The 19,040-nt window shown below is 44.0% G+C and overlaps 1 protein-coding gene across 1 annotated transcript; it reads right to left on the bottom strand.

Annotated features, from left to right (window-relative positions):
• Nucleotides 1-3,192: 3,192 nt before the first annotated feature.
• On the bottom strand, nucleotides 3,193-18,808 carry CHI3L2 (chitinase 3 like 2). Its single transcript, XM_007977594.3, has 12 exons — nucleotides 18,470-18,808; nucleotides 17,831-18,037; nucleotides 16,070-16,099; nucleotides 14,999-15,200; nucleotides 14,636-14,692; nucleotides 11,571-11,721; nucleotides 10,889-11,013; nucleotides 10,502-10,631; nucleotides 7,703-7,885; nucleotides 5,197-5,313; nucleotides 4,267-4,406; nucleotides 3,193-3,418 (listed from the first exon to the last, which is right to left on the bottom strand). The coding sequence occupies exons 2-11, from the start codon at nucleotides 17,868-17,870 to the stop codon at nucleotides 4,269-4,271; spliced, it is 1,173 nt and encodes a 390-aa protein (XP_007975785.3). The 5' UTR covers nucleotides 17,871-18,037; nucleotides 18,470-18,808; the 3' UTR covers nucleotides 3,193-3,418; nucleotides 4,267-4,268.
• Between the last annotated feature and the right edge of the window lie 232 nt (nucleotides 18,809-19,040).

The following is a 19,040-nucleotide window of genomic DNA, read 5'->3' on the forward strand; positions in this document are numbered from 1 at the left end:
ACCTTTGGGAGCTTTGAGGTCAGATACATTTAAAGGCAATTTAGATTCACAAACAAAATAGAAATGGGTCCTAGAAACTTCAGTACATGTGTGTGGTTGTGTGGAGCTGATGACATTTCCAAAGCTATTTATTACTTACAATCTATCCCCATCCTTCCCAGGCTTTTGACTGTTTGGCCTCTGTCTGAACCCTAGAAGAATGTCAAAAACTGGACGCATTGACTAACTAGAACTAGACCAGTATTGAACACAACAGCAGCTAACATTCATTCAGCACTTACAATGTGCTAAATGCTTCACATGTATGAATTCGTTTACTCAAAACTATCCCTTCAGGAAGATGCTATTACTATCATCTATTTATGTATTAGGAAAACTGAGGGACAGGAGACTAAGCAAACTGCCAAAGATCACACTGAGAAGTAGCAGAGTTGTAATGCAAGTGGAGACAAACGGACTCTGGGGCCTGGGTTCTTATGACCTCCTGACTCTCACCCATACTGCCCCTGAGCAAGTCTAAGATGTGGTTCCTCCTTGGCATAAGACTCTTAGCCTACAAAGATCTCCTCAAAGGGGTTGTAGTGGGTGGGGATATAGGGGAGAGAAAAAAAGGAAAGGAAAGGAAAGGAAAGCAGAGGAGAGGAGAGGAAGGGAGGGGAGGGGAGGGGAGGGGAAGGGAAGGGAGAGGAAGGGAAGGGAAGGGAGGGGAAGGGACGGGAGGGGAGGGGAAAGGAAAGGAGGGGAGGGGAGGGGAAGAGAAGGAAGGGGAGGGGAGGGGAGGGCAGGGGAGGGGAGGGGAAGGGAGGGGAAGGGAGGGGAGGGGACCAGGATCCATCCCCAACCCCAACCAAACAAGGGGCCTTGATTTCCTTAATCTTCTCCTGGATGTTTGCAAAACAAATGATTCTATTGTCACAGCAAGCTCCATAGAGTTCAAAGCTTAGAGCCCAAGACACAGACCTTTAATGGGCTCTCAGGCTCCATGCAAGGCCAAGGTTAATGTGTTGGGCAGCTGCCCATACTCTCTCGTGCCTGTTATAGCAGCTGGATAATGGAAGTGTTAAATTAACTTTGGCCTGAGGATATCTCTGTAGTTTGAGTCCCTACTAATGAACTGGAACCTAATGTAGTATATAAATAAGCTGAAACCTAACTTAGAAGTATTTTTTTTTTGTAACAGTAACCAGATCTCAGCCAATCACAGGCAGCCAACTGATCAGACCATGTTTAAATAAGGCAGACTCCTGGCTGTGACCAATTAGACTATTTCTCTACTTTCTGTTCTGTCTGTAAATACTCATTCTCCATACTGCAGAGGAGAGCTCTCTGAACCTCTTCTGGTTCTCAGTGTTGCCCAATTCACTGAATCATTCTTTGCTCAAATAAACTCTGTTAGATTTGTCTTATCTAACGTTTTTCTTTTAATGGAAATAATAACAAACACAAATAGTATTTGTGATGTGTCAGGCATTTGCCCAAATGCCTTACAAATATTAACTTACCAAACCATCATCACATCCCTGAGAGGTAGGTACTCTTATTATCCCCACCTTAAAAATGAGAAAGCTGGCGGCACATAAAAGGTAAATAACATGCCCAAGGTCACATAGCCACTAGGCTGGTGACAAAGCCAGTGTGTGTGAATCCAGGAGATCTGGCTCCGGACTATGTTCTTAATTACTCTGCTCTTCTGCTTCTTGAGAATTCAATTACCACAGGAAGCAAAGTTAGAAAGCCAGAGTTAGAAAGCCAGAGAGGTGCCCAAGCAATTTCTACCTTGTAGTAAGAAGATCTGAGCACTGGAGCAGCATTCAAGGCGACCTTGGGGACTAACTTCCCCTAGTATCCATCAGTGCTTGCCACTGCCATTCTTTGGTATGTACGTCTGGGGTTTTCCATCATAATAGGATATTCAAAGTAGTTTTGAAAAAGTCTCCTAGTATTGCCACCCTATGCCGCTTCGATCATGTAACCCACCTCGAATCCCCTCCTCCACAGACATTCTGGTGCTGCTGCCTTCTTGGATTCAGTCTAGTTGCCACCACTTATCAGACATGTACCCTTACACTGATGCCCCAGTTAGCTCATCTGAAAATGTGGCTTATTGTCACTTCACAAGCCATGAGGATTAAACACTTGTATGAAACTCTTGTTCAAAGGTCAAGATAAAAGTGGCTTTTCTGGAAGGAAAAGATTGGAAGAAATTGGGAAAATGGGGGAAAACAGTTCATCCTAAAATTAAGGAGTCTGACACCAGAATCAGCCTTAGACCTGGTGCTGTGGGCACCATGCTTTAGAAAAGGAGTTGGCAAACTTTTCTGTAAAGGGCCAGAGAGTAAACAGTTTAGGCTTTGCAGGCCATACCATCCCTGTCATACTTCTCAACTCTGCCATTATTGGGAGAAGGTAGTCACAGACAATATGTAAACAAACTGCGTGTGGCTGTCTTCCAATAACATTTTACTTTCAAAACCAGGCAATGGGCTAGGTTTGATCCATGGGCCATAGTTTTCTGACCCTCCTTTGGAGGGTCCCGCTTGGGCCCTCTTCCAGTTGCACCCCTCCCCACAAGGTAAGGAGACTGCCAGGCTAGGAGCACATTCACCTAAAGCTCACACACCTCCTCTTCTAAATCGTGATCCAGATATCCAGCATTTCTACCCAAATAGCCAGAATAGCCTATGCGCTCTCTCAGCGACTGCACATGACTTTTCCCTGGGTCCATCTTCACTGAGAGTGGACTACAATGCTTGTGCGCACATGCATAGCCCAGAGGCAGGTGTGTGTGTGTGTGTGTGTGTGTGTGTCTGTGGCTCTGTGTGTGTGTGTGTTGGAGGTTGAGGGTAGAGGGTAGAGTGCACATGAAGCTTGGAGGCAAAGCCTACAGTGTCCACAAGTATGCCCATGAGGCTTCTGCTGTGAGAGACAGAGGCAAAGATGGGAATTCTCGTGTGGAATTCCAAGGAGTCTGAGAATTTTAAATTTTCAAGTTCTGATCTTCTAGGTGGTTGCAAAGTTGTATGTGTTAATGTTGGAGCATAAGTCATATTTTAACAGCACATTAGCTGTTTTTAATATTTAAACATGATATGCAAACTTTCATTTTCACCCTAGCTCTGGACCCCACAAATAGTAGGGACAGAACAACAACCTGATATCACAGGGTCAAGGACTGAACAAATGAGGCCATACTTACTGGAGCAAAATGAATTTTTTTTAAATTGTACTTCAGGGCAACAAGTCAACAGCTGCAGGAAAACAAAACCAGGTCCAATCCATGATTTAAGAGGAAGTGAGGAAAGGCTTGGAAGAGAGATCCAAAGGCCAACCTGGCAAGGGGAATCCCACATTAGAATTCCTGGGAGAGAGCAGGCCCCAGGCAGCAAGATCACCTTGCTTGTTTCTCTGTAAATTAATCCTGGAAACAAAAGGAAAAATATTTCAAAGCCCAACTCAGTAAACTGAGGCCTAAGTCAAGTTACTAAACAATGGATGCTCAGAATTGGAAGGCTGCTACCCAATTATCTAATCAGGAGTGTTCAAATGGTTCTAGGCCCTTTGCCAGGATAGTAGAGCCAGTCCTTTTTAGTTGTCTGTGTGCAGTGAGCCCCAGCGCCCTGCTACTCCACCCTCTGCCCTAGAACCAATGTATCACAGCATAACTGGTTGGTCAGCAACAGCCTTCATCTGCACAGGAGGATATACAATGCACCTAGGGAACTGGGGGCCCAGGGATGGAGCAGCAGCAAAGCCACTGACCTTCAAGGTAATAGGGAGACTTGGGTAAAGGCGTATCACTAATGACCATGGGAGCTCACAAATGTCTAGATTAAGTAAGATCAACTGTGGATGGGGAAAAAGAGCATCAGGTAGTGACAAAGATGGAAATTGTCATCAGTCAAGTGAATTGAGGGCAGAGTCAGATTTATTGTGATTTAGAAAATTAAGACAGGCTGATGATTTTGTAACCAAGAATTGTGGTGGAGTCAATATTTATCCCTAATATATATGTAATGAAAGTCCTTAGCTCATACTATGCTCAATAAATGGTAGCCAAAATTTATCAATATTATTATTATCATTTTAAAAGTCTATGAGAAACCTATGAAAAGGGCAGAACCCCTGATCACTAAGAAAACATGGCAGAAGAGCCAAAGGAGCATGAGAAAGGATTAGCCCAAATATGTGAAGATGATCTCCCCCAGTCTCCTGTGCCCTGTTCTGCCCATCTCTCTGCCCACTCCCAGCTCCAGCCTGGACTGTTACCTTCACAGGGAGCCAAGGTTTCTCTTGACTGCTTGGACAAGAGGGTAAGGGCCCTGGTTGCAGGATTTGCCAGTGAAGTCATCCATGTCAATAGACCAGATCATGGCTCCTCCCAGGTTTAAATTCTTTAAGAACCGAACCTATGGGAGGCACAGGACACATAGAGATTAGAAGTGACCCCTAAATGCCCAGGACCATATCAGGTTCAGATGAGGGTCTCAGCTTAGAATACAGCGGTAGACTAACTGGTTTTCTGGAGTTAGAGACTCCCTGAGGGGTAAGATGGCTGAGGGAGAGACAGCCACCAAGTCAGCATTAGCCACCTCTCATTCTGACTTGAGTCACCACACTCAAGGTCCAGCATTCTTGGAGGCTGAGAAAACTCTCCATAATAAGGGAAGAAACTAGGAAGCCCTTAACAAGACAAGTGGCCAGGATTGTCAATTACACTCAAGCCTCCTTTTTGCCCTAACCCTGAAAGGAATGCAAATGTCTTACCAAGGTCTAAGAACTGGTAGGCTCAGGAATCTGGAGCCTCCTAGCTAGGTAATCCATGAGAAGGACTAAACAGTTTGTCCTGAGATAATTAACAAAGTAGATTACCTATACAGGCACTAATGTCTCCTTTATTCCCTCTCCCTTCTCCTTGCCTTTCTCTTCTCTCTACTCCTCACTTATCAGAATAAACTTACTTGTTCTCAACTCTTTTTTGTGTCCTTTCCGACTCGTCTACCTGTACCACAGCTGCTCACAGGTATGACATAGAGTCACTATTAGACTTGAGCTATAGAGACTGCTAGATCCCATCCTAGAGTCTGGGGCCTCAGAAGCTTCTCTCTTTCAACATAGAGTATTCAGGCATTTTACTACATATCCCCATTCCCCACCTAAAGAAGCATCTGCCTGTTCCAGATCCTGTTGCCCACCTACCTTGGTCTCCATACTCTCCACATCGTCATAGCCCACCCACTGGTTCCCCTTGACTGCGTAGGGAACTTGCTGATCCTGGAGCCTTGTGATCTTGGCTCCTTTCAGAAACTGGCAGATCTGGCAGGGGAAAGGGAAACGAGAGGGTCAGTAATGGGTTATTCTTGAAACTTGGTGGGGATAGACAGGACAGTGAGCCACTAGGGACTTGGGGAAAATATCAGAACCTTTATCCCAAAGATCAGACAATGAAAGAAATGACCACATAAATCATATGAAGTAGGTCACCCAAGGTAAACCCCTGGGAAGTGTCTGTGCTAAAGTCTCATCAGGAGGAGACACAGCGGCTAGAAATCAGAAAATACTTGAGTTCCAGATCAGACCCCAGCACCGACCAATAAATCTTCCAATTTCTTCATTTGCAAAATGAAAATAATTATAATAATGCTTTCAACATATCTACCTTCCAGTGTTGTTGTTAGGATCAAATGACCTAACACACATTAAAAAAAATTTTGAAAACAGTAAAGTGCTTTACAAATGTGAAGTATTATCCTGACCATCATCACTATTCCTCATCTTGTAGCATCTCCAGTTAAATCTCATTACTACCCCTCTATCCCCTCCCATTCCCAATATGCCCTGTCCTGGGGCTCCCCTTCTGTCATTAGCTACATTCTTTCTGTTAGCATAAGGAAGAGCTCTAAAAAAGATAAATCTTCAATTAAAAAATGCATTTCAACATCACATAGAAAATCCCTTTTGGATTACTCTTTTTGGATGAGCTACATTCACGCTTACTACAATGAGGGCAGAAAGTGAAAGTTGAATATTTAAGCAAATATCAACCTGTCAAAGTTATAGTGGCCTAGAGTCATTATGAACTGAACAATCAAATCGAACTTTCCATGAGATGGGAAGTGCATATCTAGTGGTTGATATTATAATCCTACCAGTAGATTCTGAGCAATGACCTCTCTTCTCCCTTAAATTAAGAGTGTTATTGCTATAAACCTAGAACTACCCAAGGATGGGTCAGCCTCTCTCCCACCTCCTATCTATCAGGCACCCTGAGATTCATTGACGACTCTCACGATGACCCATGTCCCATTCCTGTTGCCTGTTGAATTGATGATATGTCAATCATTCCTATGTGTAAGGTGAAAGGAAAAATTGAGCATTACACTGAATGGGTACCTTGGTGGGTGCCAAGTCATTCAGCATGGGCCCATGGCATGTCCACACTCACAATGAGAGGTCGGGCTGGAACTCCAAAGATAGACCAGGATATAGAATGATATATGTTTTCTCTACCTGATCAAATTTCTACTCATCCTTCAAGGCCCAGCATAAACTTCTCCTCTTCCGTGGAGCCTTCCCCGGTCACACATCTCTGATCTCATGTCACTCTACACCATTCATTGGTCATTGAATCCCATATTGTTTTATAATACCTCTCTGATTTTATTAAATATTATAGTTATCTTGTTTTTGAACTCTTGTTTAACTAGTTATGTCTGTATTCTACATTCTTTTCACCTTGACAATAACTCCTTTAGAGACAAGGATGGATAATTACTTATTTCTAGCTTTCACAGTACCCAGTGTTTGGGATATGAGAGTGTTCAAAGAGTTTCTGTTGGTTGACCTATTATTAGATTTATATCTTCCCCTGTGCTTTTTAAATAAATTTTCCCAGATTGGAGGGCAGAGAGAAATGATGGTATAATTAACTGAACAATTTTGTTATCCCTATGATCTATCTGACTTTCGCACAGAATTGGACACATTTGACCACTCCCTCCTTTTTGAAACACCCACTTCTCTAAGGTCTTTGTCACAGATCTGTGTGGGTTCCTCCTAACCCTCTTGTAGTTCCTTGTCAGTTACCTTAATATGTTCCCCTTCCTCTGCATGTCCCTCAGGTGTAGGAGGTTCTTGGGTTTGTCTTGGACCTCATGCACTTCTCATTGTATGGTTTGGCTTCAGGTACCATCTTTATGCTGATATTTTTGAATCTACCTCTCTAGTGCAGACTGGTCTGCTGTGATCCAAACCCATATATTCAATGACTCACTTGTTATCTATATGTCCCACAGGCTCCTCACACTCAGAACGTCCAAAACTGATCTCATGAGCAGGACCAATGTCCACTCTGTTCTCCCTCCAGTCTTCCCTATCTCCTGTAAATGGCATTGCCCTCCACTTAGCTGCTCAAATCAAGAACTTGGGGTAGTCTTCCTTTTTCAGTTTCTCATATCCTCCTCTACCTATCCCCATTCCTGGCTAGCTCCATCTCATCTTCAGAGTTCAGCTTATTTCACTTCCTCCAGAAAGCATTCTCTGACCCTCTCCCAAACCAGAGTTGGGAGCTCCCTTCACATGTTCAGTAGTACTGCGAACTTTCCCCTTCACAACACTCAGAATGCTTTACTGTGCTGTCAGATTGAAGCTGGAATATCTACCCAGACACGGCAGGGAGCTGAGGGTACAGGTGGTTTCCAGGTACCTCATAATAGGCCAGGAAGCCTGAAGACTCTGTGATGGGTCCAGCAGCTCCAGGGCCAGAGGCAGGGGCCCCCACGGTGGTTTCTGCAGAGGCCAGTGTGAAGGAGTGCCCATATGTGGGGATGCCCATGACCACCTTCTCTGAGGGCATTCCCTTGTGTATCCAGTACCCCACAGCATATTCCTAGAATGGGAAGAGAGATGGAGGCTCAGAGTGGGGAAAGAAAGGTGTCAGGCCTTTTTTAGCCTCTATCCCAAACTTCACAGAGGTGACTGCTTGGTTTCTTTTCTATATCTGAGTGTGAACAGACCAGACTTCCCCAGGACAAGAGTGCTTGTTCTAACGCGCATATGCTCTTTAGCAGCAAGAGGCTTATGCAGCTTTTTCTAATTTCTGAAAGGAACTAGGCGGTGGATCACAAAAGAAATCAGTCAAGAAACCTAGAAAACATGAAATCAAGGTTGTCACCATCTTCCTTTCCCTTTTGAGTCAACACAAAATCCCTATGGGATTTGTCTACACAACGGCTCATTGTGAATACTGACAAAGGTGGCTGTCAGATTCCTGGTCCATGAGGCTTCACAATGACCTTGAACCCAGTGGGATATGTCAATGTAAAGAGTCAAACTCTGTAAAATATTGAAAGAGATTTATTCCGAGCCAAATATGAGTGACGAATGGCCCATGACACAGCTCTCAGGAGATCCCGAGGATATGTGCCCACAGTGGTCAGATTACAGCTTGATTTCATACATTTCAGGGAAACATAAGACATCCATAAATATATGTAAGATGTACACTCTTACATATATTTGGTTCACTCCAGAAATGCAGGACAACTAGAAGCTGCAGCTTCCAGGTCATAGGTGAATTCAAAGATCTTTTGATTAGCAATTGGTTGAAAGAGTTATTATCTAAAGGCCTGGAGTCAATAGAAAGGAATGTCTGGGTTATGATAAGTGGTGTAGAGACCAAGGTTTTATCATGCAGATAAAGCCTCCAGGTAGCAGGCTTCCGAAAGATTAGATTGTAAATGTTTCTCATCAGACTTAGAAAGTCTGCTCTATCAGTCTTAAGGTCTCTGTGTTGATGTTAGTGCTGGTCAGCTGCGAAGCATGTCTGACACCCAACTTCCCATCATGACCTGAATTAATTTTTTAGATTAACTTTGAATGCCCTTGGCCAAGAGGAGGGATTTGTTCAGATGTTTGGGGGGCTTAGAATTTAATTTTGGTTTACAGATAGATTGGGAGGTAAGAGGTTAATTTTGGCTTTCCTGCTCTCAGAACAAAATGAAGGGTTAGAGAAGACAAAGATAGTTTCCTCATCCTTAAAGATAACTGACAGAGAGGAAGGAGTGAAGGAGGCTGATGTGACTTAGCCACATGAAGGCCTAGAAAACCCCAACCAGAAATCATACCTAGCTCTGGACTGATCCATTTTGTAACTTTGAATATGAAGGCCTGGAAACATGCAACACAGATATTTTTTTTCTCCCAGAATTTTAGGAATATACATCCATATATATGAAACACCCTTTGCAAAAATTGTAACTGAGAAAACTGTGACAGTGAAAGAGATCTGAGCTAACTGACTCTATGTTGCTTCTAACCTCCAAGCTGTCCTTGTTCATTCCTGGGTGTAAGCCAACTCAATTTGAGAGGAATTTAGTCTATAGTTTAGCTTTCAAACAAAGATGATTAACAGCCCTTTTTGGAAACAAACTCTCTTCTTGCCTAGACACCAGTCTGCTTTTGTAGAACTAACAAATTAGCCATGAGATTAGAAGTTATGGTTTAGGAGTCATGCGACCAAAGGCTGCAAGATTCCAAGCCTCACCAAATTGCAGCTGGGAATACCATCACTGTTGCAAAACCTCAGATCAGTGCTTGAGATATTTTGCAGCTCTTGCATTCTGATGCACCAGCTGACACCACCCAGTCCCAGGAATCTGGCTCAACCAGTTCTGTGATCCCAACCAACAACAAAAGACAGCAAGAAAAACCCACTTTGAACCCTTATGATTTCATCTTCAACCTGACCAATCAGCACTCCCCACTTTCTGACCCCCCATCCACAAAATTATCCTTAAAAACCCTGATCCCTGAATTTCCAGGGAGACTGATTTGAGTAATAATAACATTCCAGTCTCCCATACAGCCGATTCTGCATGACTTAAACTCTTTATTGCAATTCCCCTATCTTGATAAATCAGTGGGCAAGGAAAACTCATTGGCTGGATATGTTATGTTCCAGAACAACATCAACAACATTATTACATTACTATTCTTTTTTTTTACTTTTCATTTTCCACCACCAGGACCTTCACCTCACACGACCTTGAAGAGTCAATGGAATCTGACGAACTTCTGTTTCATCATCTGTGAAGTGGGAGTAACACTTCCTACCCAGCTGACCTCATGGGGTAGTTTTAAAGACAGATTTAAATAGGGAATGTAGATGGACACAGGAAGGTACAAGTTCTGTTCACCTGTGTAGATGCCAAGAAATGTATCAAAGATGGAGAATCCAGAGAAGACTGGGATGGGGGACACTCTGAGCCAGAGACAGAGCTTAGGGCACTTCAGCTATCAGCACTTCTGACATTTTCCAGGTGACATTTTATTGGTGCCTGGTCAAAGCACTTCTCCTGCACTCACTTGCTCTTAGGGCTACCCAGTTCCCTCTTGGGCTCATAGCTCTTCCTCAGTTCAAGACAGAAGTAACTCTAGACATGCTGGACTCTCCCTGGTCCCACTCCCACAGCCAGTACCCCTGCAGTTCCACTGGCCTACTCACCACATTGTAGTAGGAGCTTGGCCCTCTGTCCTGCCACCCCTTGCTCAGAGGGCTGTTGTGGCCAGTGATAAGGGGCTTTTCCCAAGACCCATGGAAGTCAAAGGACAGGAGGTTGATGAAATCCAGATCTCTAAAGTGCCAAAAGCAAAGGGAGAGATTTTGTGACAAGCAGTGGTAGAAACAATTGTTAAGTGATTGTTTTGGCTTTGAATGATGCTGCTAGAAGGATTGAAAGTCTCTGTAAAGTTGTTCCTGGCTGAATGATGCAGGGTTAGGACAGTGACCTTCCCTCTCCTCCTTTTCCCCCCATCCCTCAAACATGCGATGCATCTTTTGCATGGACCAAATTGGAAGCAGAGGGATGGAAAGTTGCTTTGATGTACTCACTTTGCCAGTTTCTCAACTTGATAGCTGTTATCAATCATCTGCCTCCCAGCAGATACACCTGCAGTCAAGAGAAGCCTTTCCTTGGTGGATGTTGTGAAGTCCTTCTGAAAGGCTTCTGCTAACTCCTAGGAAAAACAAGGAAACAAGGTGTTAGATTCCCCTTCCCAGAGTACAGCACTAAGCTTCTTGCCTGGGATCTATGAGGTTTAGAGCCACATTAGATGGAAAAGATCAACCGTTTCCTCTCCATCCCATGTGGGGATGCCTTGTGCCTGTATCTGCTCAGGAAGTTTCCACATTAGGCAGGAGGACCCCAACCTCACTGTACCCAGGAAATAACCATCTTGGTTTCTACCTGACAGATTTTCGGATCTATCTGATAGATCTTCTATGAGGCTACCTCAGTACCCTGGAAATCCTATGGCTACACACTCTTTTATATGGATGTTGCTTTATTTTGATGTTCTTCATCAAAAAGAAGAACATCAAAATAAATGCACAAAGGGGCTCCATTGTTTCATATTGTTCCTGCCTTAAACAGGGGCTTTTCTGTCATCAGTGGGGGCTTCAGAAAGCCTGGGGCTGTGTCTTCCCACCACACTCAATCTCTTCCTTTTGTCTCCCAGTGTGGCTGTGGATTCTGGAGGTCAGAGTACTGAGTACACCATGGCATCTGACTTACATGAATCAGCAGAGTGAAATGAGTGTTTTCTTTCTGATCTGGGTAGATCCAGCTTACATCCAGTCCATCAAAGTTATGGTTCCTCAGAAACAGGATTACAGAGTTAACGAATTCCAAGCGTGATGTAGAAGAATCCACCATGGGGTGGAACCTGGAAAGAAGCAATACAAGTGTCTTTTTGGAAAGAACAAGTAACATCTGTAGTGTAACACATTTTTCACAGAAATCCTGAGCAGTCTTCTCTTCCCCAATATTCACTTACAATTTGTCTATTCTAATGCTTTCCCTTTTTGGAACAGATGAGAGAAGAAGGATTGTTGGGCCAGAATATTGATCCAGCCAGGTAAAGGAAGACTGGGTTCTCTGCAGATCTTCCTGAGGGTAACGGAGCTGCCTTTGACAAAGACTCTTGCCTTGACCAAACTTTAGGTAGGCTTCTCTGAGCCCTCTTCTCAACTGGACCTCAACCTTGGGCTTCTGTGTCTGTCTTTGCCATGTCTGATTCTAGCAAAAGTCCTGCTAGGTCAGTTTAGCAAGAAACCCCCACCCCTGGTACCTGATCACTCACCCCATGCCATCCCCCAGGTGATATCTCATCACTCTGGCATCCTTTGGCAGGACAGGAATCCTGTTGAATCAATTTAGCAAGAATCCCCCTAGCCCTGATGTTTCCTCTTTATGATTTTCCATCCACTGATTTCCCCCAGTGTGCTCTCTGGCTGTATTTCCTCACTTGCCTTTGCTGCCTTTGGAATAGAACCCAGTACCATACTGAGGTCTTTTTCCCCCATTGCAATATTTCCTGAATAAAATCTGTTTTACTGCTTAAATGCTGTCCAGCTTTGGTTTTCTTCAACACTTTACACCCTTGGAAAAGCAGTTTGCAATGTGGTGGGCTTAGGATCAGGAGAGCTAGATTCAAGTCCCAGGTCAGAGTCCTTTCTGATGGCCACTTTGTCATTAACCCGCTCTCAGGGTTCCAGTCTGGCCACCTCTAAATTGAGACTGAGGGTATTAATCCTGCTTCATGTGCCTCAAGGGGATAACATTTAGGGAAGTTCCAAGAAAAAGGACTGGACTCCAGTGAATTCATGGTCCCCAAACAAGCATCCCAGCCACAAATAGGCAATGCAGATCTCCCCACCCCCAGGATTTCTGATGAAAACAGGACTTGAAATCAGCAGCTCCTCAAGGGCTTCATCTGAACTAGAATTCTGAAGCCATGAAATTGATTCTCAGATGCCCACACCAAGGGCACCAAGAGCATTTGAAACCCAAAGCTGTAGATGAGATACCGGTATTTTCCTGGGGACATAACCCTTAAGTTGTGTCACTTTTCACCTCTTACAATACCTCCCACCCCCAGGCTTTCTTAGAGCCTTGAATTAATTTTGTTTTATTCAATATTAAATTGAGATTTTGATTCCTGCATGTATCTCATCTTCGAAGTGGAAGAGATAGCAAGAAACTGGCCTGGTATCAGGAAACCGTGGTGGAAAAAGGTTTCTAGCTTTTCTCTTGCATTTGAAAGTGCTTACAATAATTAGAAAGCCATTGCACCTGAGCCTCTGGGCAGATGCCTCCAATTTTAGGAGACATGCCCATTCAATAGAAATTTACTAATTTGTTCCTTAGAAGCAAGTTTGTGTGTTACACATATGTAATTATTCTGCACAGCACCTGGCACAAAGTCTGGGATTTACCTAATAATAAAAACAATAATCATATAACAATGATTACCACAACCATTGAGCCCTTATTGCACATGGGCACTATGCTAGACAGTTTGCTTGCATTGCCTGCCTCTACAACATCACCTTGAGGTAAATTCTGTTATTATTCTTATTGTATAAAGAAAACTGTGGCACGCAGACATTAAAGAACTTGACAGAAGTCACATAGCTTGCATGCATCTAAAGGGAAATCCAAACCAAATATATCTATCTCCAAAGTTCTACTTTTAACCACTAAACTGGTAAGCAATTACTTACTTACTTACTGAATGAATGAATGAATGCAAGAATGAATGAATAAATGGAGACATTTTTATTTGCATCAACACCTAAGCAAGTATTAGGAAAGGAAGATAATTTGAGAATTAGAAGGATGGGTGCCATGGAAGCCCATTCATATTGAAGGGTGTTCATGGAGGGGTTAACACAGAATCAAAAAAGTTAGGTAGACTGATCTTTCTTCCTTCTTTCTGTGTGCAGAAATCTACATAGGTCTTCTAACACTACTTCTTCTCTCTGCCTATTCTGGCTGTAACAGTACTGACAGGTTTCACAAGTTGTACTATCAGACTTCTGTAAAAACTCCAAGACTCTCCTAGCCGAGTTTAAGATCTCTGGACTTTTTAAGATGTTAACACTTTAAATAATAAAGCAGAAGAAATTCAAAATTAGATAAACTATAGTTGAAGATTGAAAAAATGTGATATTTATCCTTACGTATTTTTATTTAGCTCGTGATGTGAGTGGGATATCATTTCCATGTGAGTAGAAAATATTACTTAGAATGTGTACTTCGTATCAATGGTTATTTTGGTTTTAAGCAAAGCAGAACCGATTGTCTCCTCTGCTGCTCTGATGGTGCTCAGGCCATTTGGCTGCACAGCCATGATCCCAGACATTGTAGTCCACTGGCTGCTATGGTCCAAAGCGGGGCTTCTAAGCGGAAGCAGCCCGTCCAAACCAACCCAGGGTGCAAAGTCAAACTCTCAAGTAATTTTTAAAAATTAGCACTTTCCAATTAAAACTCTCTCTATAATCCATAAAGTGAAAAACATTCATGTAAATAATTAAGAATTTTCTGAATATTGTTCATGGTCCACTTTCAAGCCTTGAGTGTCTGGACTTGTATTAAGCTCCAGAAGAATTCCTTCAAAGACCCCAGGAAACTTAGTGCTGCGCCTCTTCTTGTGACAAAACTCAGATCAGTTTTGCCACCTGGCCAAGGGAAGACCTCTTAAAGCCTATTTTGATATCTCTTCTCAGGAGGAAGAAAAGTGGTGATGATCAAAAATTACATCGGGAAATGAACGAAAAATAAAGATGCAGTCTTACCCTTTGGAACCAAACAGGTATCCTCCAATGGACAAGAGAATTTTGAGTTTGGGATTCCTGAAGCAGAAGAATAAGATGATTATTTAGTTTCTGGCTGCCAGGGAAGCCTTTGTCTAAAGAACAGAGTTCTTAAGTGTAGAGAATATGGACAATTAGGGCCTGGCTGTTTGAACCAAAGTGAAGTTCAGTGAAGGGATGAAGCAGTGGTGAGAACAGTTAGGATCAGAAATACACCCAGAGAAATACACAGGAATGAATGAATGAACGAATGAATGAATGAGACAGTAGGTCTTAGGCCCAGCTTAAGACCAGCTTCCGTCCTCTAAAATTCATGCAGGATGCTTCCACCCCCATCTTACTGACTTGGTTTTGAGACTGTTGATGGTCTGGTAGAGCATCACTTCACTCTTGTCCTTGATGATAACCTTGTTGTTCTCGATGCTGGCGAATGAGTAGATGAGGTGAGAGCATAGGAAGGGGTCAACATTCTCAGGGGTGAATTTTCCTGGTTCCTGCCGGTCCTGGGACCAGTTGGTAAAGTAACAAACCAGTTTGTAGGCAGATCCTGGAGTAGAGTGAAGAGAGCCAATGAGACTCTAGTGCTATTGCCTTAGAGCCCAGAAAGCCATAACTTTCTCCCCAAGACAGCCATTGCATCATTTGCTCATTCCGCCAGAGCCTCTGAGGGCCATTCAGCCTGGGCCTTTAGTGCTGGCTCTTGAGTACCCAGACCCCAGTTAAGAAATACACCGAGGCTGGGCACAGTGGCTCACACCTGTTATCCCAGTATTTTGGGAAGCTGAGGCAGGAGGATTACTTGAGCCCAGGAGTTTAAGACCAGCCCTGGCAGCATAGCAAAACCACATCTCTACAAAAAATTTAAAAATTAGCCGGGTGTAGTGGTGCATGCCTGTAGTCTTAGCTACTCAGGAGGCTGAGGTTGGAGGATTGCTTGAGCCTGAGAGGTCCAGGCTGCAGTGAGCCATGGTCACACCACTGCACTCCAGCCTAGACCACACAGTGAGACCCTGTCTCCAAAAAAAAAAAAAAATACATTGAGAGATGAGAGAAATACCATCAACATATGAAGCACCCATGGAGCACTAAGATTCAGTGTTGTATGGATGGATGGATGACACAGATCAGTAGAGAAACAGATAATACAAATATTGTGTATGTTTGTATTCACACACACACACACACGCATATTGAGGCCAGGTATGGGGGAGGGGTGAGAGAGAGAGTGGCTCAAAAAGAACTAGAACAAGGGATACACAAAATGATACAGAGAACAAAAACTCTGTCATAAATATGTCAGTGGCAGAACCGGAGAGAGTAATCAAGAGAAAAAGCATGTAGCAGAAAAAGAAACTGGACATCAAAAATGAAAGCACCCAAGCCAGGAGATCCAGGCAGTAGTGACTGACTACTTACCTCCCTGGAGAAGCAGCAAGACCATTACACCTGCAATAGATGGGTGGAAAGAGAAATATGTTGAGCCAAACCTGGTTCTGCTGTACCAAATAATGGCCGTGAAAATGTGGGTGTGCCCACATACAAGATAGAGCCACACTTCATCTGAGCTCCCCAGCCACAGCTGTTGTGGGTTCTTTACAGGACCTTGAGGTTCCCCGGCCCTGGGGTGCCTTGTGTCTCTACATTCCTAGGCAGAAACATTTTCCAAGCTGGGAATTTATTTTTTCATTCATTTATCCAACAAAGTTCTATTGAATCTTATGCTCTGTGCTAAGCATTGCACTGGGGAAATTACATTGCAGTTAATGTTTTCCCTGCACTCAAGGAGCTCACAGTCTAGTTTGGAGCTGAATATAGGTAGGGTAACCATATAGTTTATTGTCCAATGAGACCCTTCAAAGAGTGAAAAGGAGCATTATTAATAATTTCCCTGGGATGATAGCTTAACCGGAACTATCTCAGGCAAAATGAGATGGTCACCCTATGTAAAAACAATTAATTCTTACAACCAGGTAAGCAGTGTGAGCTGGTCCTGGTGGTGCTTTAAACTTACATGTTTGAGATTATGCCCAGTCTCTTTTCCATAGGACATCTCCCCTTGGAAGACTGGTGAGATTATTCTATACTTAACACATCCTCCTAAAGGAAAGAAAGAGCAGGCCCCTGGATCCTAGAAACTTTGCCCCATGGACAAGACTCCTGGAACTGAAATCCCCCTAGCCTGCGGATATTGTCCACTCCGAAACCCTTAGAGGTCCGAAAGTGAAGGAAAGGGGCAGCCAAAAAGGAGAGAAAACTTCCAGTGACACAGCTGCTGGAGCTGATTCCTCCCCTGCAGAGCTTAGGGCTGGAAAACAGGGCTCTACTGTTCTCTCCTGATGATTCACATGTTTTTTTAGGCAGGGAAGTTAGGCCCTGGCTCTCCACACACTCACTATGTAAATGGTCAGAGAAATTCTGTTTGGCACATCCACTATCAGGTCAGCCTCCAGGCCCTTCTCCAAAGTGTGGCCTCCCTACTGTCTACCCTGTCAAGGGTGGGTCCAGGGCTAAGCTGAGTTCAACAGGGAACCCAAAAGGCTCTTGCCAAGTGGGTGCTTCATGGCTTGAGAGGGTAAGACAAGGTGAAAGAGGTATGGACACAAAGAAATGATTTCTTTCCTCCAGCAGACATATTCCCTACCCTCCCTTCGCCTCCTGGTAAATGTCCCTCGTTCACTCATAGCCCTGTTTAGCCTCATCCCAATTCCCGGCCATCACAAAAGCCAGAGTTTTGGATCAGAACTTTAGAGTTGAAAGAGAGAGTTCAGAAAACATTTAATTCAATAAATCATTCTGCGGATGAGAAATGTGAAGCTCTCCAAAAGTTGTGACCCATGAAAGATGTGACTCCCAATACGATGCTCATACACTAAGAGACTAAGAAAACTTGGCCTCTCTCCTGTCTTAGCTCCAGTTCTAATGTGGACAAGAAGCACCTCTGTGCAAACTGAGAACATCCTGCCAGTGCAAAGGGCTCCAGCTACTGCTGCCTTCTTGCCCATTCAGGAAAGATCAGGTCGTTCCCCTACGACAGTTGCATTGGCCTGAAGTTTTTTGACACTAAGGTCAACAGAAAGACTGAAATCCCATGAAAGGAGGAAGATTACTTCTTCTACAGACCTGTTACCTCTTTCTTCCTCAACAACTTTCCTGCTGAATTATCAACCCGATGCTCACCTGCCCAGAGAGACTTCTGTTCCATGGTGGTTGCTCCCATATCCTCGACCAGCTTCTTCTGGGATGCGCATTTTCTAGGTCTTTTATCCACTGAGGTTTCGACAGCCTGCCCTACACGAAAGCAGCAAGAAGTCCAGGGACTTCCCCTGGCAGACTTGTGAAACTTCTCGGAAACGAAGCCCAGATTTGAGCAATGCCAACTCTGACCTGCCAGAAATTAGTTGTTGTGAAGACAGCTGCTGAAGAGTCCTTTTCATCTAGTCTCACCTAAAAGGGACTTGGTCCTGGAGAAGGGAAGGAGGTGATACTCAGGCTCTGCCTCCTGGTATCACCCTCAGCCCTGAATCTCCTTCCTCATCATCCCAGTCTGTCTCCTTCTTCTTGCCCCCACCTCTCTCTGTGCTCACACCACCTCTGGCCTGCTTATTTTTTTTTAGAAACAGGGTCTTGCTCTTGCTCTATCACCCCAGCTGGAGTGCAGTGGCACAATCATGGCTCACTGCAGCCTCAACCTCCCAGTCTCAAAGGATCTTCCCAGACTAGCCTCCAGAGTAGCTGGAACCACAGGCATGCCCCACTACACCTTGCTAATTAAAAAAAAAAAAAAAAAAATTTGGAGATAGTGTCTCACTACATTACCTAGGCTGGTCTTGAATTCCTGGGCTCAAGTGACCCTCCTGCCTTGGCCTCCTAAAGTGCTGAGATTACAGGAGCGAGCCACCGCACCCGACAACAGCTATTGTTTACCAGGCACCTCCAATGACACCTTCTCTGTAGCTCTTCCCACTTCCCCCTGAGCCAAGACTAGCTGGCACCTCTGCCTACAGTGCATTCTATTTCCTTTCATTCCTTCACACTGTATCATGATGTATTGATGTCTATGTCTGTCTCCACTGTGCAAGTGCAAGAAGTATGCGAAGGAAAAATTAGCCAGGCATAGTGGCACATGTTGATAATCCCAGCTGCTTGGGAGGCTGAGGTGGGAGGATCACCTGAGTGAGCCCCAGAGGTTGGGGCTATGGTGAGCTGCGATCACACCACAGCAGTACATCCTGGGCAACAGAGCAAGACTCTATCTCAAAAAAAAAAAAAAAAAAGAAAAAATTATGTGAAACTCAAAAAGAAAAACCTCAACAAATGTTTGTTCAGGATCCTGCCTTAACCTGTGAGAATGGACTTGCACTCCAGATTCAATGGACAGACTCCAGAT

Source organism: Chlorocebus sabaeus, chromosome 20 (assembly GCF_047675955.1).
Source record: "Chlorocebus sabaeus isolate Y175 chromosome 20, mChlSab1.0.hap1, whole genome shotgun sequence".
NCBI classification, from domain to species: Eukaryota; Metazoa; Chordata; class Mammalia; order Primates; family Cercopithecidae; genus Chlorocebus; species Chlorocebus sabaeus.

Coding starts and splice junctions, on each gene's coding strand:
- CHI3L2 (XM_007977594.3), bottom strand. CDS start 17,870: ATGGGAGCAACCACCATGGAACAGAAGTCTCTCTGGGCAG. Junction 15,201..16,069: donor CTTGCTGCTTCTCCAGGGAG/GTAAGTAGTCAG, acceptor ACTCTACTCCAG/GATCTGCCTACAAACTGGTT. Junction 5,314..7,702: donor GCTTCCTGGCCTATTATGAG/GTACCTGGAAAC, acceptor TTCCCCTGCCAG/ATCTGCCAGTTTCTGAAAGG.